Source organism: Python bivittatus, unplaced genomic scaffold (assembly GCF_059951505.1).
Source record: "Python bivittatus isolate LINGU-HERP-01145 unplaced genomic scaffold, Pbiv_v1 ctg000480_np1212, whole genome shotgun sequence".
NCBI lineage: Eukaryota > Metazoa > Chordata > Lepidosauria > Squamata > Pythonidae > Python > Python bivittatus.
In genome coordinates this window covers 9,462,619-9,490,555 of record NW_028277075.1, presented here as the reverse complement: position 1 = coordinate 9,490,555, position 27,937 = coordinate 9,462,619, and the positions used below count along the sequence as shown (strand labels likewise).

The 27,937-nt window shown below is 40.6% G+C and overlaps 1 protein-coding gene across 1 annotated transcript; it reads right to left on the bottom strand.

Moving 5' to 3' along the window:
- NGB (neuroglobin) lies at positions 1 to 27,937 on the bottom strand. The gene is made up of 4 exons (XM_007437639.4): positions 27,385 to 27,937; positions 16,665 to 16,776; positions 11,490 to 11,609; positions 1 to 9,319 (listed from the first exon to the last, which is right to left on the bottom strand). Exons 1-4 carry the CDS (start codon positions 27,486 to 27,488, stop codon positions 9,173 to 9,175), a joined length of 483 nt encoding a protein of 160 aa, XP_007437701.1. The 5' UTR covers positions 27,489 to 27,937; the 3' UTR covers positions 1 to 9,172.

The following is a 27,937-nucleotide window of genomic DNA, read 5'->3' as shown; positions in this document are numbered from 1 at the left end:
TGAAGTTGTTTTCTTTGGAGAATCTTATTTTGCTTTATTCGGTAGAATACTGTGACATCAGTGGTACCAAATATAAGAGCTCAAATAGTTCTGATTAATTTGCTCTTCAAAAAAAAAATCAAACATCTGATTCAATGGAAATGATTGGAAAATCAGCCTAATCCATAGATGAACTGTGGTAGAAAACATACACCAAAACCAGTACAGTAGCGGAATGACTTACACCAGTTATCTATGGTAAGTGCCTATGTGTTGAAGGTTTTGCATAGCCTCCTGTCCATCATCAAATTGACCAACGGAACCTGCAAACCCCTCCAAATCTTGCAGTGCAGATTGTTGTGTTGTTCAGTTCTAGCCAACAATGACTTCTATCAAGTTACTACATTCTACCTCCTTTCTTCCTCACTTTCTATTAATCTTACTCTATATGGTTTGATAGGTACCATACAGAGTGCCAAGCTAAATGAGTTGCAAAACCAGGTGCCTGAAATAGGACAAGGTTGGATCAGGGACCATGGCCATCACACACAAAAAGTGAATAATAGCTGCCAAGGGCTCCAGCCTCTCACAGAGCCAGGGTGTCTGATCATAAATAGCTCTCATTTGTCGGTTTCTTAGTAGATTTCTAACATGAGAGCACCAGCCTGGGGGACAATCATTTCAGCCTCATCCTTCTCCACTTAAACTTCACTGTAAAGGGAGCAATCACATTTCTCATGTGTATGCTAAAGATCAGAAAGCCTTTATTACAATCATTTATCCTCATTCAATTAATGAATCAAGCTTGAAATACATACATAATGAACAGCTTTATTAAAATTTCAAGACTGCCAAGAGGAAGCGAAATTTCCTGGAATGGTTCTGCCAAGACAGAGAGTGAATCAGGAGGTCCTGTATTTCTCAGAAAGCAGAGGTAGGAGGAAGCCTTGCAAAGAGAGAATGGTCTGAAGGGAGGAAGGGGAACAGGGAACCCTTGCAGCATCTTTCAATTCTTGCATGCAGATAAAACCCCACCCCCTCCAGCCATTTTAAACCATTTTGGCTCTAGCCAAGCACAAAGTGAGCCCAGCAAAGGCGGGGATGTAACCTTGGAGTAAAATTGGCAAGGAAGAGCTGTGGGGTTATACACTTGACATACAGCCCCCAATTCCCCCATACAGTATTCCTTCCTAGCTGTTTTGCTGTTCTAACCCCACTGCATAATTGAAATAAGCAATAAGAACGCATTGCCATCCCCATTAACTTTTATGAGATTGAATCAAATATCTACAGGTTTAAGTCTCCTCATTTGAATTCCCCAAGTAAAATGGAGCCCTGGATAACCCGAGATACAAATTGTAGATTCTTGTTTGACAAGAGCAGAGAAGTTCCCTGCTGGTAAAGATACTCTCCAATACTTCCAGGGGATGGTATTGGGTAACTTAATTTTCCCTCTTTGCAAAAGCAAGAGTTGGAGACCCTGAATTCACTCAAATGCTTCCTAGAAATCAGCCCAACTACGGAAGGGATGGAAGTAGCAACATCATTAAACTATACTATTTTAAGGCTCCTCAGGTCCTCTAAACCTCATGTGGCTTAAATCATTTATAGTTTAAATAATGTGGTGATTATAACACCCAATTAGCTAGGAAAGGAACGATCAGAATCCAACTACACCAGAAGGAAGATCTCTAAAGAAATGAAAGGGCTGTAAAAACACAGGGTGGGCTTCTCACAGGCCTGCAGTACTTACACTAAAACAAATGGGAAAGAGCAGGCAATAAACCCTTGTAGACCCATGAAAACAAGCACAAATAATGCACCCAACTAAAGATTTCCACTCTCCCATCAACTCCTCATAATGCCTGAGAGACACTCAAGGACAATTCAAGGACTTCTCTACTCCAGAAGGTAAGTCAGAGACTTGCCTTCAAAAGTGTATTCCTGTTTAGGAGTTCTAACATTTGCAACAAAGGTATGGGATAAAGTCTGATGGATATTAGACAATCTTCTCAATTCAGTAAAATATTCCTCTGAATGTTTAAATTGCTGTACTATAAATTCAAAATTGCCATTAAAACAATCCTTTGCCTGCTTGAGTCTGTTGTGATATATGTTGCCAAATATGTAGCAGTGAAGGATGTGAAGGTTCTGTAGTTTCTGCAGTCCAACCAAAACAGCCTATAACCCAATAACCAAGGTAAATAAAGAGATTTAATTCACTGGCAACCACTGTCCATATGGCTGACCAAGTACAATGCACTCTGCAAAAACCTCACTCAGTGAATGTTGCTACTACCAAGCCAAACAAGATTTGGGCTACAATTATGGCAAAAACACTGGCAAAAAAATTTGGTCATTTCCAAACAAACAAACCATCAAGTAGGAAACAGTACAGATGGCCAACTCCAAACCATTATCCATTTGACAGTGATAAACCACAAAGGGGAGGAGCAGAGAAAGAGAAGGCCTACTGCTACAGAGTTCCCCTAATTAGAAATCATTCTGGTATCCATAAGGAATGAGAAGTTAAGAAAGAGGTAACAATAGCTGTATACGTGTGCACAATATTATAAAAGGCTGGCCTAATGCAGCAGAAGATAAAATCCTTCTGGCATGAATATTTTCCGGAAGGGCATGGTACTTCTTGACCTTTCTGGAATGTTTAAACACACATACACACACACTTACACATTTTTATTAAAATTGGCAAGTCTACCAGAAGCCTAAATAAAAGTACTTTCTGGGATAGGTTTGGTTTATGAAGTACCTGTGGGTCATAGCTGGTCTATAAAAGATGTGAGATAAATCTGTTCTGAAAAAAAAACTGCATGGCAGTCTTCCCCTATTTGATGCTTTCCAAATGTAGTTGGACTAGTTTTCCTAAACTCTTGTGAGTTGAATTCTGACATATTTACAGGATACCAGGTGGGGCAGAGAGATGTATGGGAATGGGAATGTGCTAGTACTAAGGACACACTTGAAAGTCTTGTTACCAAGAAATCATACATTACCAATTGGATCTACCCATCGTTCACAAAGGCAGACTGAGTTATTTTGTTTAACATGCAATTTAAACCCACCTTGTGCAGAACAATTCTTTTATTGCGATGTTGGTTCTTACAATCAAGATCATAATAATCAAACAATAAATGCAATTACTCCATGAACCTTAATTCCACTGTCGAGTATAGCTTTTATTAAAATTGGTATGTAGTGGCAATTTCACATAACAAAGTTGTTACATAATGAACATGGTTGTATAAACCCTTGAGGTAAGCAGTAGAGAACATTAAGAGCATCTTATGAGGTCAGATCCAGCATCCATTTAGCACAGCATCCACACACGAGCCAGTTATAGACAAAAGGGAAAGAATACAATAAATGGAAGTGCCTCAACTTAGACCTTTCATTTCCAGGGACACTACAGGTCCCTGCCCTGTATTCTTAAGCCACTCACCGTCAAAACAGGCCGATACTGCTCTAATGTAAATAATAATATGCATTTATCTCTTCTGTACTATTAGCTTACTGTCACCTAGAAGTCCAGTCCCCATGACTGCCAGGCAATGAGGAAGGGCTACCTGCTGCTGCTGTTGCTGGCAACCATCTGCTTTGGCAAACTCCTACTTCTGTTTCTATGGAAATCAGAGCTCCCACAAAGCCAGCTTGCTCTTGGCAAAATTATTACTATAACGTAAGACCACAGAAAAGCTCTAGATAGGGCAAAAGCTGTGGACGGGTACTAGTGGCTCCATCTGCTCAGGAGAAGAATGAGCTAAAATGTGGATTTCAAAAGGTAGATTAAGGGCTTTTGAACCCTCAGCAAATCCAGGTCAAACTACTGACTACATCTAAATGCGGCACATCCCTGAAGAAGTGTGAAGCAATAGTAGCTTGTACTTTTGACACCAAATCTGAACATAAGGACAATCAAAAGGCTGCTCTCCTTAGTGTTAGGACCAGTCTGCAAAACTGGAAATACACGATGTGCTTTAAAAAGTTTATGCTCCTTGGCTTTCATCTATCCTTCTCCATATCACTTGTCCAAAATGGAGATTAATGTAGTGCAATATGAGACTTATAGCACTGCCCAAGTATCCCCTTCTGGAAATGGGCAGATCCTAGAATTGAAGAAAAATAAATTCACTATTGCAATTCTTCCATCTTGCCTTGCACTGCAAAACTCGTGACACTCTGGGGGAGAGATCATAATTCAGTGGAAGAACATATATTTTGCAGATAGAATGGCGACTCTAGGCACTCTCTTTGGCAACTAGTGGAACGGCAATCTAGAATTTTGAATAAGTAGCTGAAAAACTGAGGGAATGCTTTTCAAATTTGCAGATTATATAAAATTGGGTGGAATAACTAATATTCTGGAAGTCAGAAATAATACCCAAAACACTCTTGATAGGATAGAGAAATTGCCTGTAAATAAGAAAATGTGATTTTTAATAGAGACAAATGCCAAGGTTTCCAATTGGTCAGAATCCAGCTTAAGTATTTTGTCAGTTTCTAAGCACCACACTCTAGGAATCATTCAGACAAATTGTAAGGTGCACAGAAGAGTGGCAAGCATAACTGGGAGACTAGAAATCAAGCCCTATGGAGACTGAAGGAATAAAGAATATCCGCTCTGGAATATGGTGTACTCTTTACATATCTGAAAGGCTGCCATACAACAGAAGATGAAGACCTGTTTTCTACTGTTCCAGAGTGCAAGATACAGAACAATGTTACAGGAAAGCAAAGAAGCCACTTGAAGGTAAGAATAAACTTACTCACAGTAAGAGCAGTTAAACAAAAGAACCAATTATCCAAGAAAGTGGTAGGCTCCCTTTGTGGAATAGTCAACCAGCAGATGAACACCAGTGATGCTAGAATTTGGATTCCTTCACTAAGCAAGGTATTGAACTTAAGGGCACAAATGGCCCTTTGCCTGCAAAAATGATAGCAGCCTGAGTAGATATTACTAGCCAGTTTCTTATAATCCCAAAACAGGAGACAGAATATTCCAGTTATGTGGCCCTGATTTGAGTTCATCTTCCTTCTCTTCTGTGATAGCAATCAGGGGCAGAAAGAATGGAAGCATTCTGTATAGGCTGAGAGACAAGATATACTTGGACCTAATTCTACTAGAAAAAGCAGACGTATTCAGAGAACAATGTAACCAACATTTTCTAAAGTGCTAGATTCCTAGTGGATTAAAAATGCAACATTACACTTGCAAGACAGCCACAAAAGTCAACAGGGAACTGACATTCACCAAGTGTTGATTTTTATTTCTCTAGAGAATGTAACAAAATATGGTATACATGTGTGCCCTGGCATGCACACCAACACAAAACATTCAAGAGCTAGGAGAGGCATAAGACAGCTCTGGCATTTAGGGTGATACATGCAATCCATAATTTGAGCTGCCACTTGCAATTGGAAGCAGTGCACTCCAGATGCAGCTGCACCTCTTCTCCTGTTTCTTCAAGGAGACAGAATTCAATCATAATTATTATGAGCCACTTGTTTGCAGTTATCTAACATGATGGGATGCTAATTGAGTAGGCATAAGAAAGAATCAAGCCCTGCAGAATTGTGTGAGGATTCAGTGGGGAACTCTTCTTTTTCAAACAATATGTTTATGCACAACTGGGAAATGGAAACAAGACTTTTTGATGGCCAACGGAGAATCTGATCATATCTGATTACTGAACATCTTGGATGATATTTGCTTTATTTACCAATGAACTAAATCGAGGTCTCTAGGGATTTTGTACTATTGCTAGCCACCCATATTCCACAACTGTCTGCAACTGAAGGAGGAAGGGAGCGCATTCCCGCAAAAAAAGGCAGCCATATTCAGACATATCTGGATAAGCGATGATGGAATGAGTGGAAGAAAAAATAGAGCAGAGCACAAGAAAAATATTAGAGGGGAGAAAGGAAACTGAGGAGTTATCATGCAGGCCAAAGGACTGCTTTTGAGCTTTCGTGTCTTATCAGACTGGATCTGTAGATGTGCTAAATATGTTACATGTAGCCCAATACTGAAAAGGTGTGATCCCATTAACTTTAGAGGGGGCATACTGACAAATAGCCAACAACAGAAAGCTGCCATTTGATCTAAGGCTTCAATCCAAAAACAATATCAAACCTGTATTAAGAGAGAAGCCATTAGAAGAATCTACACAAGCACTTCATTATGTCAATATGAAGTCTGGCCCAATCAGGAGACATATGATGCATATTCCTCCTTTATGTTATTTTCCTTCCTTATTCTATTTTTCCTCCCTATATACCTTATCTGATAGTTCCTGCTAGTGCCTGCAGCTTCCCCACACTGTCAAATAAAATGTGTTTCAATATTCCAGGAATCCCCCATGGGAGCACTTTGAAATAAGGAAGATGAGAGGAGACTTTGCACACTGGGGTTGCTCAGGAACATTCAAGGTGGTGAGAAGGATAGGGGAAATAACTAGGAAAGAAGGTAGGTAGAGGAGAAACAAGGTGGCATATCAGGAAAGATATAGGACAAATGAATAGTGGAAACAGAATAGCAGTTCTATGAAAGAAATGAGATACACATACCAGCTGAAGTGGCAAATGGACTGGGCTTTCAAATGCAGTAGATGTTTATCATTTCATCTACAAGTGCATTCCACACATCTCCACTCCTGGGTATCTATGGACCTTCATAATCAAATTCACAAGCTGACAAAATAATAACAGCACCAATAAACCAATAAAAAGCACACCATTTCCTGTCATTCCAGCATTAAGCATTTGTGTTCTCATAAATACTATGGATGTTATGCTATATTCCTTGTCTTTGAAAGAAATACCCCCACTGCCTTACAGATGAAATAAACTCCACTGCAAATTCTGACACCACAGTTACATTTTAGAATATATGCCATGCTTTAGTAATTTCTGACATCTTTCAGAGTAAGTGTCCTGGGCTGTTTGGAGGGAAATGTGTTTGTGTGTGCGCTCATGTGTTACACCAAAGAATATATATCTCCTTACAATGATACTGCAATAGCTAAATAAATGCCAATGTGGGACTGTAAACTGAATTTTTACAGGCAAAATCTCAGGCATAAAGGTAAAGCATGATAACAGGCAAACAACTGTTTCTACTTCATCTAGAAAATGACCCACGTATAATCACCAAAATGATGTAGTTTCCTACATTAAGCAATACCACAAGATATGATTCTGCATTAACTGAAAATGTTTCTATTAATACTTTCCAAAAGTGTAGTTGCATTAGTGTTTTCCAGAAAAAGCAACCAAAAGACTTTTGGCACCTTAAATCCTAACTAATTTATTTGGCAAGAGGTTTTATAAAAGTTATCTTTTCATGATCTGCAAAGGACAAGCAGGAAGGTGTCTGCTTAGTCCCAGAAAGATTCCAAGGCCGCTTGTGGGATTGTTCAGCCTAGAAGTACATTTCCTAGGCTACATGCTTAGCTCAGTAGTTTGGTAGAAGGACCTCAAAACCCTCTATCATCCTGTTGTCATGTAATGTTCTTCCCCCACCATGAAGAAGACAGACACACTGCCTCTTTATACAGTAAGCCCAGAGTTGATCTACATGGATTTTTTCTATGAGCCAATTTACCTCCGGAGAGAAAGCACAAAAAAGGGTAAGAATATCTACAGTATTTTAAATGCTCCTTCCCCACTCCAAAAATGAAGTATTGTTTCTAACTTTCAAAGCAGGCACTAGAGCAAGAACTAGAAAAGTAGCTTTAATTAAAACTCAGAAAGGCAAGTTATCTTGTCAGGTACCCATGTTTGATTATGTGCCATCAGGTCACTGTCAACTCTTAATGTCCACATAGACAGATTTTCTCCACGATGGTCTATCCCTAACCTTGTCCTTCAGCTCTTCCATTGCTACTGTAACTGAATCCATCCACTTGCTGTTGGTCATCCTTTTCTTCTCTTTCCTTCCACAGGCACCCATAGGGTTGTAAAAACAGTGCCTTGGGAGGAAGAGGAAATATAAGAACCTAGCAATTGTCAGAAATGGATGTGATGGTACAGATCTCTTCAGCTAGAAATCAGGACAAATTCTAGAAGCTTTCCCAAGCTGCTCCCCACATCAGTTATAATTTCACTTCAAGACTTTATTTTTACACAAAAGGAACTGGCAGCTACTGCATACCTACTGGCTTTTAAATTATAACTTGAGACCAAGCATTTGAAAAGCCCAACTTTTTTGCAGCCCCAATGTATACTGTATAGGAGAATTAACCCACTTTTTGAAAAAACTGAACTGCTTAGATAATCCCAGGGAAATGCCCATACTGTTCATTAACTTTACAGAAGGAATATAAAGCTCTCCACCCTAAGAAACTGGTAGCCCAGTAGCCTTTCTCTGCTAAAAAAAATATTTGCAGTCACTCTTTATAAAGAGACAGAGAATAAAGAGCTTGTGGAGATACCAGCATTCAGCTCAGAGATTTAAAAAGATCTTTAAAACCCTTTTCTTTTTTTTGTTAAAAATAACTTAATTATTCTGGTTTTTATGGGTAATCCTTTATCAATGATATACTGAGCACTATCTGTACAATGTTTGCATCTCTTTCCACTTACTGATATTATAACATTGTATTAATTTTTTTCCCACTTGTCCATTCTCTTCTTTAAAAATGATTAATTAAAAAAAAAGAGCTTAAAGGCAGGAAAGTCACCGCAGGCAACAGTTCCAGGTTGCTTCACTTTTGTCCCCTGCAAACAGATTAGGGGTATGCAAAATGTTTCATTTTGAATCATTTCATCTTCACAAAACTCCCCAATCTGAAGGTTAATCTGCTCTTTTTAATGCAAAACTGGTTGTTTTGAGCATTCTGGAAGTATTTTAAGGTCAAAAGAGCTGTTTAGAGCTCATAACAGTTTGAAAATATTCAAAACAGCCTATCTCATGCTCTGGGTGAGAAGTTTCCCAGAATTTGGTGCTTAAAACAGTTTGAACTGAAATGTTTTACACACCTCTACACATGGACCTGCTACGCTGAATTTTGGAGCACACTGTCACAAGACAGGGAATGCAAAAGTAAGCAAGAGACAGAAAGAAAGCTGTTGGGATTACTCTGGAATACATCAAGCTGGAAGGGTGAGCATGCTCTTTCATCATAGCTGTTCCTGACTCAGAACAGCAAAGAACTCCAAGCATCTTGATCGGCGCTTATTCCACCTTTCTGGGAACATCCCAGCCACAGCTCATGGCTTTCACCACAGCGCTATAGAGCTTTGTCCAGGCTTCACGCACATTCAGCTTGAAGGCAGGACCATGGCATTTCTCCAGCATATAAAGCAAGGAGTCTCCAACAGCCTGCAAATCATAAAGAAGACTACAGAGTTAGCATTCAAACAGGAGAAGTTTCAAGGCAAATATAATTTATTAATATTGGAGAGAGATGATGGTCTACCACATGAACATGGTACAGATAGCTATCCAACCATTCGTTCAGCGACCGTTCGAAATTACAATGGCGCTGAACAAAGCAACTTACAACCTGACCCAAAGTTACAGCGATCTGGGCCCTTGGCAATTGGTTCACCCTTATGACCAGTTGCCAAGCACCCCACCATCATGTGATTGCCATTTGCAATCTTTCCTGCTGCCTGCCAGGGAAGTAGCTGGCAGGGAAGGTCGCAAGCCGCTGCCGCCCGTCCAGAGGACCCCCTCTCATCTTTGAGGGCTGCCTGATTTTGGCATGGGGCATCTTCAGGCAACCCTGAAAACCTTCATGCTGAAACCCTGCTTGGATTTCAGCATGAAGGTTTTTCAGGCACCCCCCCAAAGCCCTGTGTGAAGCTGTTACAGGCAACTTGTAACAGCTTCGCATGGGGCTTTGGGGGCTGCCTGAAAAAGCTTTGTGCCGAAAGTCCAAGCAGGATTTTCAGCCACGGAGGATGGGGTAGGGAGCGAAAGGATGCATGGGTGTGTGTGGGAGAGTTGGGCCAGGGGTGCGGGGTGCACCCGACCCAGCCCTCCCATGCACCCCCACACACCTCCTTGCTCCCTCCTCCACTTGGCAGTGCCTGGGGCTTGCAACTTCCTGCTGGCTTCCCCACTGACTTGATTGTGGGAAGCCAGCAGGAAGTTGCCTCGCCTAACAACCGGGGCGTTCACTTAGCGATGGCAACTGGGACTGCTGGGATTGCAGTTGCTAAGCAATGCAGTCACATGATGTTTCACCTAACGACTGCACTGCTTAGCGACTGAAGTTCCGGTCCCAATTGAGGTCAGATAGCAAGGTCTACCTGTACTTGGCAAGAAGGTAATGTCTACCACCTGGTAGATTATGCTACCTAATCTGGCTTTTCTTGCCTTTACCTACTACAGCACATCACTGAAAATTAATGCCCAATCTGTAAATATAAAAGACAACATTGTTTACTATATTCTCACAAATAAACTGTGTTTTGTTGGCGATTACATAAGTGACTTAAAATATCGTTTTTAAAAATATATTAAAATATATGCAGTGGATTTTAATGAATAAAACTCTGTTAGATATTAAAAGGTTTAGCATTAGGGTGGTTATCTCAACTGCCCTACACAACCTGAAACCTTATAGCATCTAACAGAGATTTATTCACTAAAATCCACTGCAAACATTAGAATCATTCAAAAGTAAATCTGCTCTTTATCTCCAAATATGAGATCAAAGACAACATTCCCAGATTTTATCCATTAAGTATAACATATGCATAGAACACTCCCTATGCAATCACTATGTTTTTCATATGCCTGATAACATTACAGGCAGTCCTTGTTTAACGACCCTAACTGGGACTGGAATTTCCATTGCTAAGTGAAGTGGTTGTTAGGCAAAACATCATGTGACCAACCTGCAGTCCCAGGTGTGGTCATTAGGCAAGGACTGTGCCCTCATTAGGCAAGGACCTCATGCTTCTCCTGCCCTGTGTGCTCACCTCCGCATCAACTTCCCCCACTTGCCTATTTTCCCCAACTCTGCCCTTCGCCCTGCACTCTGCCATCACTGCCTACCCCTTCCACCCCCAGCTGATCTTCACTGTCTTCTTCCTCCTGCTGCTGATGAGGCACACCTGGCTAAAGCAGCTGCTGGCTGTTCGCAAGGCCTCAACTGGGCACACCTTGTCGGCAGTGGGAGGAGGAAGACAGCAAAGGTCAGCTGGGGGGTGGCGGGGTAGGCAGTGGCAGCAGAGTGCAGGGCAGCCAAAAGGACAAAGATGGGGGGAAAGAGGCGGGTGGGGGGAGTTGAAGCGCACACTGCGGTTGTAAACGTGGGCAAGCTGCCAAGCACCCAAAATTTGATCACGTGACTGCAGGAGTGCTGCAACAGCTATAACTTGGAGGACTGGTTGTAACTACAATTCATTCAGCACTGCCGTAACTTCAAACAGTCACTGAACAAATGGCCGTTAAGTGAGGACTACCTGTAACGCAACCTAAAGAAATGAGGAAAGACTGAAAAGCAAGGCACAGCAAACCAGCTGTAACAAGTGCTTACCTCAAAGGACTCCAGCTTCACACCAACTGCTTGGTGTTTCTTGCCAAGATTAGCAAGGTATTCCTCCAGGCAGTGCAAATTCTCCAGATGGGTTACAGCTGCATCAATTACCACCATTACCTATCAAAGAGAAAAGATAATACAATAAAAAAGGCAAATCTGGTGTTCCATTTTATATTACTCTGTCCTTTTCTAAAAGCCTTCTGCAAATATTGCAGCAAAGGCTTCTGCTGTTATCCACCATAAACCAAGGAGCTCAGCAGGAACAAAAGCACATTTGAAAGAAATCTGTATCTGCCTATTAATGTAGCCTCCTTCAATTATTTTTTTATCATAGTATTTGAATTTATATACTGCCATTATCTTGCAACTCTTGGTGGGCTACATGATATGCCAAAAAAATTAAAACATCCATGGTATGATTAAAATAAATCCAAATCATGAATTTAACCACCAAAATACAGCATAACAATAATACTTAAAAAAAAAAATACAACGTGAAAAAATAAAAGCTGTCACAGTTGGTAAGTATCACTGGAACTCTCTCCAGTGAGAGAGTTCACTTTTTAACAACCTTCTGAAAGCCACCATTAGTCTGATCTCTGTGAGGAAAGCATTCCACAGCATTGATGCTGCCACTGAGAAGCAATGCTTTAGCTCTCCTCACCTCCCAGAAGTGTGGGACCACAAGAGCTTTTCCCTTAATGATCTAGGCTGAGCTGATACAGGTTGGAGAAGGTGGTCCTGCAGGCACTCAGGTACTAACCCTTAAATGGCTTTGTAGGCTATACCAACACTTTAACGTGTACCCAGAACTGGACTGATAACTAGTACAGAGTTTGCACTATTGGTGTGGCCTGCTCCCAGCACTGAGTGAAATAAACACACAGGCTGCTGCTTTCTCAACCAGCCCCATGTAAAGGGAATTACAATGGACTATCCAAGCGGTAATGAGAGTGAGAGTCCTCCTGCAGCAGATAAAGCCACAACTGGTGCACCAGCCGAAACTGGGCAAGGCAGTACCTGTGAGTCCAGAGGGATCCCCAGATCACAAGCCTGCTTCCTCATAGATAGTGCTTGCCCAGAAATAACACTAGTGTCAATGGAGAATCCCAGTGTAGAAACAGCAACTTTGCCTTCCTAGGGTTTAACTTCAACCCATTCTCTCCCATCCATACTTTTGCAGCCTCCAGATACTAGGACAGACCATCAACAGTATCTCTCCTGGGGTGGTGATGTATAATTGGGTGTCATCATCATACTGATGATATCATACCAACCAAACTGTTGGATGGCCTCCCCCAGTGTTTTCATACAGGTGTTAAAGAGCAAGGCAGGGAGGACCAACCCCTACAGTATCCTATAAGTCAGGGGCACCTCTCATCCCCCACCACAACAGACCTCCTACTGACAATACCAATAAGATACTATGGTCAATGGTACTGAATGCCTATTTGCCTAACCCTATTCAGGTCCTGACATCTAGGAGCACAATCAAAACTGCCTTATCGAAAAGGGCCCAGATAATCTCTTTCTTCTAGGTTGCTGCACAGTTAATCCACCACTACTGTCTCAACAACCTTCCCCCAAAAGGGAAGGTTGGAGACTGCTGATGGTTATCTAGGATTGCAGGTCCTGAGATAAACTCTTCAGAAGGGAGTGTACAACTGCCTCCTTCATGGTTGCGGTTCCCCCTTATGCAAGGAAGCATTAACAGTCTCACAGATCCAGGTGGTCACTTCTCCACCCATTCCTCACAACAGCCAGGATGGTCAGGGGTTCAAACTACATGTGGCAGAGGACAATCTAGACAGCACTCTATCTACTTCCTCAGAGTTCACAAACCAGAAGGAGTCCCAGATAACACGGCAAGATGGTGGCCTAGCCAAGAAATTATTACCAAGTCTATATGTACAAAACATTTTTTATACTGGAATAATAGTTGAAATTACATACAGATCACTAGCATAGGCTGTTGACAGAACATACAAATACCCCTATTTCCCTTTGCTTGTACATGTTCAAAAAATTATACCTGGTGGTATCTTATCAATATATATTCCAGTTATTACACAAGCAATTTGTATCTCTGACTCACTTGTGACAGATAGCCACAAGTTATCTCATAGAGAGATGCTATCAAAACTTAATTTATTCTAGCTTCACCTCCTTGCCGTTCTTCTCAGCTGAAAGTTTTTTTCTCCTTAAAACAAAAACTAAACAAGAAAAAGAGGAGGGTTTTTCCTAATATGTATTCATGAGGAAACACCATCCTTAGAGTATTTTGTAGACAGTTTCAAAAGGAAAAGGTCAAAATGAATACAGTGATAGTTCAAAACAGTTTGGTTATTGGAACAGAAAGGGGTTTGATCACACCTGCCTATAAACCCTTCCTGTCCAAAATGGAAATACTATTAGCTGAGTGTAAGAAAAAATTGAGAAATGGCCAGTTGGTCAGGCTTTGGGTACTTCCAGACTGAACAAGTGTATTGTGTTATACATGGTGCACCTTTTGAAAATACCTGAGAAAGTTCCATTGGTCCAAAATGCAAATGCCAGTGATAACTTACAAGATTTGGCAGAATGGAGCACATCGCTCTAATATCCATATGGATCCCAACTGATTTACAGAATCAATCTGATGTACTGTACTTTCAAAGCCCAAATGATCTGGAATCAGAGTAGAGTAAAAACTGCCTCCATATTTCCAAATTAATCTGCCCACTGATTATGATCAATGATTAAAACCCTTTTCCTAAACTTCTGTTTACTTATGGCTGAAGCACACTAGATGGAACGTGATGGACAGAACCGTTACTAACCTCTATGGGGGAATCCATTAAGTTGGTCTGCACCAGCCTCTTTATGGATCTAAGTGATTTATAACAGGCATTTGAGAAGTTTGCCAGAGAACTTTAGTACATCTGGCTGAGTTCTGGAATATGAAGGAACTCAACTGGGCTGCCCATGAGCTGATCCAGAAGAGCACCTTGCTTTCCCAATCCAGCTATCCGTGATCATTCTCAAACCTTCTTCAGGCCACTCTTTTTAAGAAAGGCTGTTGAGAAGGTGGTGGGGCTCCAACTACTGGGGGCTTTGGATGAAATAATTATTCAAATCCCTTTCAGTTGGGATTCAGGCATGGGCATGGAATGGAAACTCCCTTGGCTGCTCTTGTGGCAGGAGCTGGAAGGGGGAGGTGCCTCCTTCCTGGTCCTACTAGAACTTTCAGGGCCATTCAGTACCATCAGACATGATATCCTTTTGGACTGCCTGTGAGGGTTAGGAGCCAGGGATCCTATTTTGATGTGGCTGTACTCCTTCCTGGGTAGATTATTCCTATCAAGTGTTGTTGGAAGAAGAGAGGTCAAACTCTTGGGCTTAAGGCACAGATCTCTCCCCTGTTTTATTTAGTATGTATATAAAGCTACTGGGAGAGATCATCCCTCTATTTAGGGTTAAGTATCATTAGTATGCTGATGATACCCAACTTTATATCTATACCTCAGGCTAAATCCCAGGCAGATGCAGTTACTGTTTATACAGAAGCCCTCTGTTGCTCTGAATGTTCTATTGTTCTTCCTCTGAATGATCTGGGGGTTCTCCTGGACCCACAACTCCTGCTAGAGTAGAAGGTGATAGCTGTGACCAGGACAGCTATTGGCCAGTTTGGTTGGTCTACCAGTTCTAACCTATCCTGGATCTAGAGGTGCTGAAGACAGTGACTCATATTTTTGTCATTTCCCGGTTAGAGCACTGCAATTCACTCTATGAGCCACTACCTTTGAAGATATATTAAAAGTTGCAGCTGCCTGTTTGATGACTTGGGTCAGCCAGTTTAGTAAAATAATGCCTATCCTTCAGGAAAAGCACTGCCTACTGGTAGGCATATGGGATCAATTCAAAGTGGTAGTTGTCTATAAAGTTCTACATGGCTTGGTCCTAGTTGCCTTTAGAACCATCTTCTCTAGGTAGAATCTGCCCACCTATGCAATCTAGACAAGAGGAGAGGCTCCAGGTGCCTAACCCTCTGGGAAATGGGAGGGAAGGAGGTGAGTGCTTAGAGGATGATCTTCATCATGGTATCCTTCTGGCCCATCTTAGGGGATTGAGAGGCACTTTGTAATGGTGGTTCTCCTCCTTTCTTCGAGGCCAGTTCTAGTTGGTGTTAGGGGGGGAGAGTTTGAGCCTGAGGCTCCTGTTTTGTGGGTTGCTTCTGGGCTCCAGCCTCTTGCCACTCCTCTTTGACATCTACATGAAGCCACTAGGCAAGGTCATCTGTCAGTATGAGGCGCGGTATCATCAGTATGCTGGTGATACCCAGTTGTACATGTCCACCCTAAGCCAATTAAGTAATGCCTCCATATAACACAGCTGCTCCGTGAGCTGTCCTGACTCCTAGTAGACTTTCAGGTGCAACTCAAGATGCTGGTTGTCATCTATAAAGCCATGTACAGGGTCAAGCTGCTTGTAAGACTGCCTTTCTCCCATTGTTTCTGCTCACTCGCCAGATCTATCAGGGAGGCCATGTCCTGGGTCCCTTCCAACAAACAATGCCATCTTGTTGGACCCAGAAGTTGTGCCTTCTGTCCGACAGCAACTGCCTCGTGGAACAGCATCCCCCCCAGACATCTGGATGGCTCTGATCCTGTTAGCCTTTCATAAGGCTCTGAAGTTCTGGCTGTTTCCCCAGGCTTTAGGTTAAGAAGTTAGGCAAAGTCTGCTGTTGATGTGGTTTCATGATTGGGATATATTGTTTACCTTGAGCATCCTGAGTCATTGTTTGTAACATTGGGGTTTAATGCTGTGTGATAGGCATTTAATCATATAAATAAATAAATAAATAAATAAATAAATAAATAAGCTGTTATAATTTACAATTATTAGGTAAAACTTCTTCATAAATCACAATGGGCAAGATAAAAAGACTTACACTGAAGTACGTATATATATCGTATGTTTAAAATCCCCATCTTTTTCTAAGAAGATGAGAAGCTGAATGGGTGACAAGAATACATAGGCTTTAAGCTCATGAGATCTACAGTTTGGAGTTATAAATCTACGCTGATCAACTATTAATACCCATTACATTTATCAGAATCACCTTTATACTAGCAGTACTACCTCCTAATATAAGCTTTACCAATTGGGGTAATTTATTTTATAAGCCCTCACCTTTCTAATGTGTTCCAGGAACTCAGGTGATGAGAGGCACTCTTGAGGAGTAGAGAACTTCTTGCAATTGTACTGGAAAAGGGGCAAGAGATCTGGATCCAAATCAAAAAGCCTAAAACACAAGGAATGACATCCACCCATTAATTATTTGGTCTCCATGCAAATAAGATAGTAAGACTTCAATATCATTGTTTGATCTCAGCTCAGTAATTGCTCTCTTCCATCTCATGGGTTCTTCTGGAGAGATCTCACTCACGAGAGACAGGAAAACAAGAAATTCAACCTCAAAAGGAAATAAGAACAGGGCCTCACCAGGAAAAAAAAAAAAGCAGCTTTCTCTCCCTCGGGTAGCCCATGGGCTTATCTTTCTTCATACCACACCAGTTTTCAGGGATACAAACTAACTGCAAAAGAAGATAAGGCTTCCTCTTCAACTTTCTTTATAACTTAAATCTGTCACATCACAACAGACTTCATTCCATGAAAGTATGTCAAGCACAGTTGGACTCTGGGCAATACACTTCCTTTAAGCTAAGGCAATATGACATTATGTGCTTTCCTTCCTCCTTCCTCAAGTCAACCTAGACTTGAACAAGATGGTGCACTGTGTAGGATGGCTTAAATTGGCAGTGCAGAACTGGCAACAGACTGGAACAGTGGAATGCTCTAAATTAGAGACAGCACATTCCTACTAACATTCCAATTACTCCAGCCAGTCTTCTCCTTGCACAACCCATCACAGATGCATTTTCTGTCTCCTATGCTCCAGCTTCTTGCCTTTTTCTCACCCAACAATGTTCAAACACTGCAACTGCCTGTAGAATAAAAGGAAAGGTAACCCACTTTGTCAGACTCCTAAGCAGTTATTCAAGACACCACAAAGATTCTTTTGATGCTCTGGGACAGTTCTGTATTAGAGATGCAAGGAAACAGTGGGAAAGAGCTATTGCCATCACATGCTCCTCATCAGCTCCCTGGTGGCATCTCCTTGGCCACTGTAGAAAAATGCTGGACCACACAGATCCAATTGTATTCCTCCCTACCCTTCTGCCTCCTGCCTCCTATCGGGAAACAGGAAAGACAATGAATCCCTGATGTAGCACGCCTCTCTTGTTACCAGATCAACATTTAGTGTGTAGTGTTACATGCTTGAGCATGTCAGGAATAGAATGCTACAGATGTATATTTCATATACAGAATTCATATATCATCAAATGACAAAGACCTAGAGAGGCCAAAAAAAAAAAAAAACCCACAGAAGTCATAATGTTTAACAAAAACACTGGAAGATACTTTACACTAAGTCTCCTTCTTCATAAAAAAAAACCCCTCAAACATAATTTCATTCACTGATTTTATTTCACTGAAAGCCACTGCAGACTTCTTTCTTAAAAGATTCTTACTATCACAAGTATTAGTATCTTTCATGCTTTATCTAACCATGACTCATTTTGCACTCATTCAGAGAGCTGTTTTTAATCCTCTCTCTCCCCAAGTGGAATGGATTCCTCTACCTCATCTGCACACTCCAAAGTTGATGTGGATGATAGGAGATCTACTGGAATAGATCCTGGAGATGGTGTAAGGAGCTCCTATACTGGGGACCAGAACATGAAGAAGTCTCAAAATGCAATTAGAAATCTACTAATGACCTTGGATGAAAGTCCTACTTTGCATCCCTACTTCCAAAATGCTCTGGAAATGACCACTACCTACAACAGTATCCAACAAGACACTTTAAGGATCATCTTCAAGCTGTATGGAAGATAATGTTGCTTTTCTCATTCTGTGACATAGTCCCAAATTCTCATTAGTTTTTCATTGTCATGTTGGATTTTACACATGCATGTCATCCACAGTAGCCTTTTAATCCTGTCTCCCTGAGCATTCTCCAGTTATTCAGCCTCTAAATAGATTAATTAACTAATCTCCCAGGAACATTCTTCCTGTTTACATTGCAGGCATCTCTCCCAGCTATTGAGGGTGCATAAGAATCTACAAGATTAGTATACAGTATTATATACCGGTATGAAATGTCTTCATAGCTAGGAATGATCCAATCCTACTGGAGTTCATATATCTCATGCAACTGAAAAAGAGCAAACGTGTGGTAATATACTTAAAAACTGATCCAAACACAATCTCTAGCCAAACTATTACTGTACTCTAAAATGTGAGAATGCAGCAAAGTGTCATCAGTGGTTCTCATGTAAATACTTCATTAAAAAAAAGAAGATAAATGAAACAAGACCGCCTACAGATGACAGTGCCAGCAGTTCTCATCAAAGTTAATTTGATATCTAGTGTTTTATACCAGCCAACAGAGCCTAATTCAGTGGACTATCTTAGTGGACTTGATCAAAGCAATTAGTCATTTCTTGATTTGAAAGCAAGAATACTTCACAATGGTAATCAGCATTTATATTACACATAGCCAAATAAACTATTATTTCAGTAACATTTAAAATAATTTGTAAAACATTGTTATATTGCAGAAAGAATGCCTAGTCAATCCAAGAGAGATGAAATGTGGAGATTTCCAAGGCACTAGAGTATGGCAGCCCTCAATATTCAGAAGAATTCCCACCTTAGAACAGAACATGAAGACTCTAGTTCCATAATTAATTGTGCTTAATATTACGAAAATATCAGTATTATGAAAATCAAGTATCAGTACTATGAAAATTAAAATACCATGACTATCGTATCTTTTTATAGATAAGCTATAAAAAGCCACAACTTTTTAGCTGAATTTGGCTCCTCGTGACTTCATGGGTACATATACGAAGGTTTCTTGGCAACAATATGGGAATGGTTTGCCACTTCCTTCTTGCATGATGTGCTTTTTCAGCTTCCCATCTCGCACAGAGCCTGATATTCCTTCGATTCCTTGGAATTCAGCCTGCTATTCCAAGTATTAATCAGGCTGGATCTGCTTGGCTTCTGAGCCCAGCCAAGACTTTTTGTCCTTATCCAATGACTAATCCATAAAAAAATTGCTAACTGCCAAAAGCTCTCTTAAAAATAATTATAAAATTAATGTACAACGTTCAACTGGTAATCCTTCTGAAAGCATTTGTTGACCCTTCCAAATGAATACGTCAAAAATGCTAATAAAGCAAGGCATCTAAAGTGTCTCTGGCAACTCTTCCTCTGCAAACCTGGTTGTGCTCCTGGGTGTTTTTTTTTTTTAATCTAAACTGAATATTGCTTTGCGTTAGTTAATGTGATACAGCAACAATTATAATTTTTAATATGGGTGCTACATTAGATGCTTCCTAGTCTACCACAAGCCAATTTTAAATTGCATGTTTTAATTAATAGTTCATCAATTTTACAATTTGACTTCTTGTGAGTACAATTACTCTGGTAACCTGGTGCTTTCTAATTTGTTTATTTAAATTTTAAAACACTGTGAAACCCTTGCAAACTTTTACAGCACTTTACTTGTACAATGTCATCCTGATACTCTTTGCTGACTAATTTTTGTTATAATTTAGCTGCATTACCACTGATCATGGAAGCTGTAGTTCAGCAGCATCTGGAAGGCCATGGATTCCTCAGCCCTGATGAAAATGCCAAATTATTACTGGCAGAGGGATATGATGCATATGGCATACCATTAAAAAGGGATGGGGCTTTAATTACCTGATCACTCCTACAGTTTTGACATTGTTGACCACTCTTGTAGACATCCCTGACTGGAGGGGTTTCTAGGGGTTTTCTATATTTTTTCAAGTAAAGAGCCACATTTGGCTTTTACATTGAACACAAGGGCTACAAGTGGGTGGGGCCAGGGCCAAAATGAGATTTAAATTGAAAGTTAATTAAATTTTATTTAATTAAACATCTTTAATATGTTTGTATGTTTTTAATGATTTCCTTCTTCTGCCTGTTACACTACAAATTAAAATGCAGCAGTAACTTTTGAAATGATTCTGGACACTGTGTATGATCTGGGAGGTCCAGATTAGTTATAAAAACCATAAGAAGAGCTCTGCTGGATCAGATCATAGGCCTTCTCATTCAGCCTTCTATGTCACAAAGATGCTTTGGGGAGATTCAAGTCTGGACTAAGGGCAATGCCCCCTTCTACTGTTGTTTTCCAATATTTGAGGCATGCTGCTATGATTCAGGATGCAGCAAATAGATGCCAATATTAGCAGCCTTTGAAAGCTGGATCTTCCCCAAACCTTAGTAACCTTTAAAAAATATCTGACTGGTTGCTGTTACCACAACTGGGAGCAAATTGTAGTTTCATTATGCACCAACCTTTCCTAGCATTTAGTTTCAACAGATATCCTCAAATTCTAATATCTCCTTCTGGCTGAGGGAGAGAAACTCCTCTCTCCACGTGTCTACAGAAGTGTTTACTAAAGTGTGGTCCCAGGACCCCTGGAGGTCTCCCAAGATCCTCTCAGGGGTCCGCAAAATCAAAATTATTTGCTAGCCTATGTTGAAAAATAATATGATATTAAAATCCCATCAAACAATCATGAGAAGCAGTAGCGGCAGCAAATGCATCAATTTTAATTTTTAGTACAGTAAATATTGATCAATATAACCCAATAGAAGCAAAAGCTCTTTTGGGGGGTCCTCCATAATGGGAAAGGGTCCTAAGAGAAAAAAAATTAAGAAACACTGGTCTATAGCATCCATGATTTTATATACTTCTATTATGTCTCCACTCGCTTTCCTTTATTCCAAGCTGAAGAGTCCCAATTGCTGTAGCTTTCCTCCTAAAGGAGCTGTTCCAGCTGCCTAATTGTTTTGGTTGCCCTCCTTTTGCACCTTTTCTAGCTCTAGAACAGTGTTTCTCAACCTTGGCCACTTTAAGATGAGTGGACTTCAACTCCCAGAATTCCCCAGCCAGCATGCCTGGCTGGGGAATTCTGGGAGTTGAAGTCCACACATCTTAAAGTTGCCAAGGTTGAGAAACACTGCTCTAGCATGTCCTTCTTAAATTGTGTGGACTAGGACTGTACACAAACTTCCAAGTGTGGTCTCACCATACATTTGTATAAGAGCATTGTATCAGGTGTTCTATTTTCAATTCCCTTCCTAAAGATTCCAAACATGAGCTTGCCATTTTTACCGCAGCTGCCTACTGGGGTGACATTTTCACTGATCTGTCCAACCCTGACTCCAAGATCCCTTTCCTGATCTTCAATGTCAGTTCAGGCCTCATTAATGTATAAGTGAAATTTAGATCTTAGGAGCTAATGTGCATCACTCTATACTTATTTACACTGAACTCGATTTGCCATTTTGAAACTTATTTACCCAACTTGGTAAAATGCCCTTAGAGCTCTTCACAATCCCTCTGATTTTACCATGTTGAAAGATGGGTTAAAACATTTATTAAATGGCAACAAATTAAATCAAGATCTGTAAATTACCTCTGTTCATTTAAAACCATCTTACTGAATGCTGAAGTCAACCTCAACTGTTTTAATCTCCAGAGGTCACATCCCATGTGATTCTTCCAGCTTTCTACTCCTTAGCCTTGAGGTTACAGAATGTGACAGGCATTCAGCTGCTTTCTCGTATGCACCATTTCCTCTGCTGGAAGACTGATTCTGGAATTAATTGTCCTTGCCCCCAAGGCCCAGGCCTGGCATCAGTTCGGGTGATTGCCATGTCACAAGCAATTAGAAACATTCTCCAATATGCTTTGCAGTACTATGCAAATGTGAAGGGCTTAGAACTGCTCCCTTGAATTACCGAAGCCATCCTTTACAAGAAAAATCCCAAATCCAAAGTAGAGGCCACAGAAACATATTCCCTCTGCATTTCTCTTGCTGGCTGTTGATGCGGAATTCCATCAAGTCTATAAAGTTTGTTCTTATGGGTGTTTACTCAAAAGCACAGAGTCAGTTTAAAACAAAATACTGTTTAAAATTCCCCCTTCGCTGTCCCAGATGCCTTGATACCTAAGATTTCTATGAGTCAATTGTACTATTTAATGCTAAAGAAGAGCCATTTGCATATGATCAGGAGGATTTTGATATTTAATATGCTCCAGAGATACTCTGGGAAATTAAAAATGAGTTCCTCTGCTAAAGCCTAGCTTAAATTAAATCCTGGTGCATCTGAGAAAACAATGGCTTTTCACCATGACCCCGATTGATTTATATGAATCTTAGATTTCTGAATTCTTCTTATAAAACATTATTTGTTTTTGTCTTTGAGTTCAATTCCTTTCCATAAGTTACACAAGGCATTTTCTTTTTTAAAAATATATGTAGCACCATTTAAGACAAAAGAATTTTCCAGCAAAAATCAACCCCCATCCTTTGAGATTAGAAACTGAAAGTCACTTAATTTTATATATTGCAACAGCCTTGCTAGAAAAATGCTTCCACCAAAAGAGAATGAAATCCATATATAAATATGCTATATATTTTGATATCCATAAGTAGGAAAAAAGCTATTGCTCATGATTTCCAGGATGCGTAGGTTGACTTATACCTTTAATACACATTTGCAACATTTACCAGCAAAACATACTTCCATTATCCCACATATGTATTGGCAGTTAAAAATGTTAGCTATGAAGCAGACGAAATCTACCCTTTAAAGAATTTATTTACCGTACTGATGAACAAAGCCCAGTTCTAACCATTCAGATTGTGGATATGTGGAACATGAGAAATCATGATAGAGAAGGAGAAAAGCTTACTCACTGCAGTCTCCAGTGGGCAAGATTCTAGGACATGGCAGAAATGGGTTCTATTTGGATTTTTATTCCAGACTGAATTTTTTTGTAAGGAGTTTTTTAATTGGCAAATAACTACCTTGGAATGCAAAGAGGCACTTTCGACCACCCAAATATATACACTTCGTAATCACTGGATTATGTCAATCTCATTTAATGATAAATGCAAGTTAAAGCTTTAAGAATTGTACACATCAAGTGTACATTATACTCTCTACAGAATACTTATCAATGCTACTCCAGTTCTGCTCTCTGTGGAACTTTTAACAGCTTTATGAAGTTCAGGTGTAAAATAATTCACTAGTATTTTTCAGTAACTGTCTCCATCAACTCTTATACCACTAACAATTGGAATAGCTTAATTATTTTGAATATTTCAAGCTTTATAATATATTCTCAATGTAGTTTAAATTTATTATGTTTTTAAATAATTTATAATTTAAAATAATCTCCATCAGCTTTTACATCACTAACAAGTAAGCTATTTCCACGGTTTTAGATACTTCATATTTCATCTATATATTCTCAGTACAATTTACAGGCAATATGCACACATTTTGCCCATTTTTAGTAGCTTATAAGAAATCAAATTCTGGTTTGGGTTATATATATATCTATATCTATATCTACCTTATATTTAAGCAACCCCTGATGCCTTCACAATAACTGACTCCTTTTTTCCCACTGATTGCCTTTTGATACAGTTCTTTTGGTTAGTTCTTTATTTTTTGCTTTTTTAAAAAAATTATTTAAATATAACAGCAGTAAAAAAAAGCAATGTAAAAACAAAGAAAACAAAAGGATTAGAAAGCAGAAGTCACATAAAAGCAAAAAAACCCTCTTAATTTATAGATTTATAATATTGAACAAGGATGCAAAACATTAAAACATTTCTATCCAATATTTCTACCTAAAAAGGCATTTGACAGAGAGGTTAATTTATTAGGAATTACTTTTTTGATATAACTAAAATATGGAATAAAGCAATATTTAATTAAAAGTTTCTTCAAGGCTCTTTGCTGTTTTCATCCTATGCTATTTTCCCAAGTTTTCCAGTGTTTTCTATAGTAAGTCAGTCAGCTAAGAACAAAAACTGAATTAATGTCTCATATCATACTATTTATATGTCCTAAGGAAAACTGACAATAAAATTTCACTAGAATGAATTATTACATTATTGAGTAATTATAAAATTATGATACAATTATAATTATTTAAATCAAGCTGGAATTTGTTGCCAATTCTTCTGTAGAACTTATTCAGCCAAAACAGATTTCCTATAAAAAAAATATCTAATCCTATGAATCCTCGTTTCACATACAATTTCCTTGTGATACTGTGATTCCGTGAGTGTTTCCAAGATTCCTAATACTACCAAAACATATTGTACTGCTATTTGTACAATCATCATTAGATTTTTTCCCAGCATGCAAAAACACAGAAGGGCTGAAATAGTTGATGACAATCTCTTGACTGGCAACTAAAAATGTACATTGCAAGTATCTAACTTCTGAACTTGTATGCATTTCTGTGAGCAAGGTCAGGAAATTGCTTTCAGAACCGGTTTCCAAAGTCCAGAAGCATCCTGTTTCTTATGATGAAGTTGGCTCTTTTGATTATGCATTCTCTCCTCTAAACTGGCAACACTGTCCCTCCTTTAATTCCAAAGTGCAATAACAGTTTCAGGAAGAAGAGTGATTTACAGAAAGACTTACTGGTTTCTTCATTAGCATGTTGCATTTCTATATGCCAAATGCTTTCTGTGTTTCTTAGGATTTAGCATTGTGCAATACCCCATACTAGACTTCTCAAATTTAGTCTCCAGCGCAAACCATCACACAAAGAAACAGTAGTTGCAGAACTGCTTCTTCACCCTCAGCTTAGATTTCACATTTCAGTAACTGTTTCTCTTCTGCCTGTTTATTAAAGGAGCTGTTCTGGACATGATAAACTTGTAGTGGAGTGTGAGTTTCACATATTTCAGTGGTAGGGAATGTTGTATTCTGAAGGTCCTATTTTTTCAAAGAATATTCCAGGGGACTACATGCCAGTAATGCTCCATTAAAAGTATCAATAGAGGCACTCTATAATCTTTTGTACACAACACACAGATGCCCATGCCACTTCGTACATAAAATGTTTTTTTTTAAATTATCTCTATACTGATCCACAAAAAAAAAATCTAAAACTGATATTTTGCACAATTTACTTGTTACATTATTCCCTGCCTTTCCTCCAGGAGCAAAAATGGCATAACCAGCACTCCCTCCTCCATTTTTTCACCACCATAACAGCAATCCTGTGAGGTGGGCTAGACAGTGACTGGCTCAAAGCCACAGAATTAGCTTCCATGGCTGAAGATAAATTTGACCCTGGGTCTTCTTGTCAGAGACCAACACCTTTTTCCATAAATATCTGGGTTGCAATACCTTTTGGGTGTCCCGCTAAGGCTATTACTCAATATGGATTTTGGAGGACAAAACAAACATTGCATATATCCATTTTCACATAACCCAGCCATCCACTGATGGATATTGATATACTCATATGTTCCTCCCTCACACAGATATGCCTCTTACTGAGCATGCAGGTTTTTAAGAATCCCCCACTACTCTGCACGGCTATTTCTGCAGGAAAGAGATGAAAGTGTGGTGCTTTCTTGCTCATTCACGAACAACTTCCAAACAAGCTCCCTTGTAGGGCAACTAGACAACTAAGGCTTGTAAAAACCTAATTGCTGGACAGAGGGGCAGGGAAGCCTTGTGCACTAAATGCAGATCATCCTTCTTCCAGAGTCAGGAAAAAGAATGCTTTAAAAATGGTATTTGTTATTACATTTAATCAATCCCAAAACAAAAGTACTGTTCTTTACAAAGGATGCAAGGACCATCGTATTAGAATCTCTTCAATCAACAAAGTAAGAGAACAAGAGCTCTGCTGGATGAGTCCAAAGGCCCACCTGGTTGAAGGTTCCATTTTCATCACAGCCAGCCAGATGCCAAGGGGAAGTTCACAAGCAGTCTGGGAGAAGCAGCATCCTCCTGCCCAGGTGCCCAGCCACTGTGATTGAAAGTCAATCCACCTCTCATGCTGGGCATAGCAATCTAGGCTCACGCCCTCCACCAATTTGCCAATTGCACTTTTAAAGCTGTCCAAACTGGTGCCTCCCCACATCTTGCGCTTGTAAGTTCCTCAGCTTAAGAATGCACAGCACGAAAATCAAGCCTCTTCTTCTCTAAAGTGGTTAAAACCAGCGACCTTATTTCTCTCACCCCTATAAGATTTTCTCTCATTTATATCTATTTAGCCAGGCAGAGTTCTCCACCATGCATCCTGCTCTTGAATAAATGCACAAATGCATGAGAGATCTGAAGAACAGTTACTGTTTTTCCAGACTTTTTTTTTTTTTTTGCTCGCTTCCCATAAAGCACTAGAGAGTTATTTGAATGAGCACGTAAGGCTCTCAAGAATCAAAATGGGGAAAGGAGGAAAGGGAGCCTGCTCCCAGCTAGGTAAGAGATGAGATGAGCAGCTTGGTGTCTAACCTTTTCCCAGCTATCAAAGCCCCATGTGGTGCTCCAAAACAGCCTTTCTCAGTGCATTACCTTCCAACTCCCATCCTCTCCAGCCAGCACAAACAGCACAGCGATTTACTATAATAGCTGACGATGATAGGAGCTGTAATCCAGCACATCTGGAGGGTACTGAACCAGGAGCAGATGCCGTGAAAGGCAGAATAAGGAGAAGGGAGTTTGCATTAAAGAGAGGAAACAGGAAGAACAGGATAACCAAGGCGCCAAGGTGGGGGAAGCTTTGAGTTAAGTTTGCTGAGGAGGACTCCTAATGGCTGGAGGAGGGGGATATCCCCACTACTTCCTATGTTTAAAATGCCCAGTCTCAGACCTGACGCTTCTCCACCGGCGACCACAATCCCATCTCTCTTGCGGGCGTTCGAGGCGCTCGCACGTGCGCCCTCCGGCCTGGCGACCTGCCTTTCCCTACCTGGTGAACAGGACGATGCCGTGCTCCAGAGGACTGACGCCCACTTTCTGCCAGCTCTCCCGGATCAGCTTCTGGTCCGCGCTGGAAAGTCCGTCGCGCTCCATTTTCTCCGAGAGCGAACTGCCAGAGGAGCAGCGCCGTTTCGGGAGAAAGCTTCGCTCGCTGCAAGAGGCTCAGGCTGCACTCGGAGTAACAGGTGGCCCGGATCCCGGAGCAAAACCCACTTGCTAGGCTCGACGAACAGCGGAGCTTCGCAACCCGCTTTCTCGCCCGGAGCTCGGCGCTTGCACTCACATCGCTGGGAGAGCTTCGCCTCTTTCTAGGGCGCCACTCCGCTGGGAGGAGAGCGGTCTCCTACCCTGCCCAGAGAAGGAGCCCAAGCGCCCTGGGGAAACGCCATGTTGCTTCTCGGAGCCACAAAGAGGAGAGGATCCCAGCTCCCGCGCCTCCTCGCCCGGCTCTTCCTGATCTCCGATCGGGAGCGCGGGCCTGCCCTGCCCCCGTTTCGCCCGAACAGGCACGAGGACGCGAGCGCCTCTCCCCGACGGCGGCA

What these genes read in the sequence shown, in the direction of transcription:
- NGB (XM_007437639.4), bottom strand. Translation starts at nt 27,488, where the DNA reads ATGGAGCGCGACGGACTTTCCAGCGCGGACCAGAAGCTGATCCGGGAG. An exon ending in TCCTGGAACACATTAGAAAG is followed by an intron (nt 11,610 to 16,664) that starts GTGAGGGCTTAT and finishes TCTCTTTGATAG; the next exon opens with GTAATGGTGGTAATTGATGC. An exon ending in TGAAGCTGGAGTCCTTTGAG is followed by an intron (nt 9,320 to 11,489) that starts GTAAGCACTTGT and finishes TATGATTTGCAG; the next exon opens with GCTGTTGGAGACTCCTTGCT.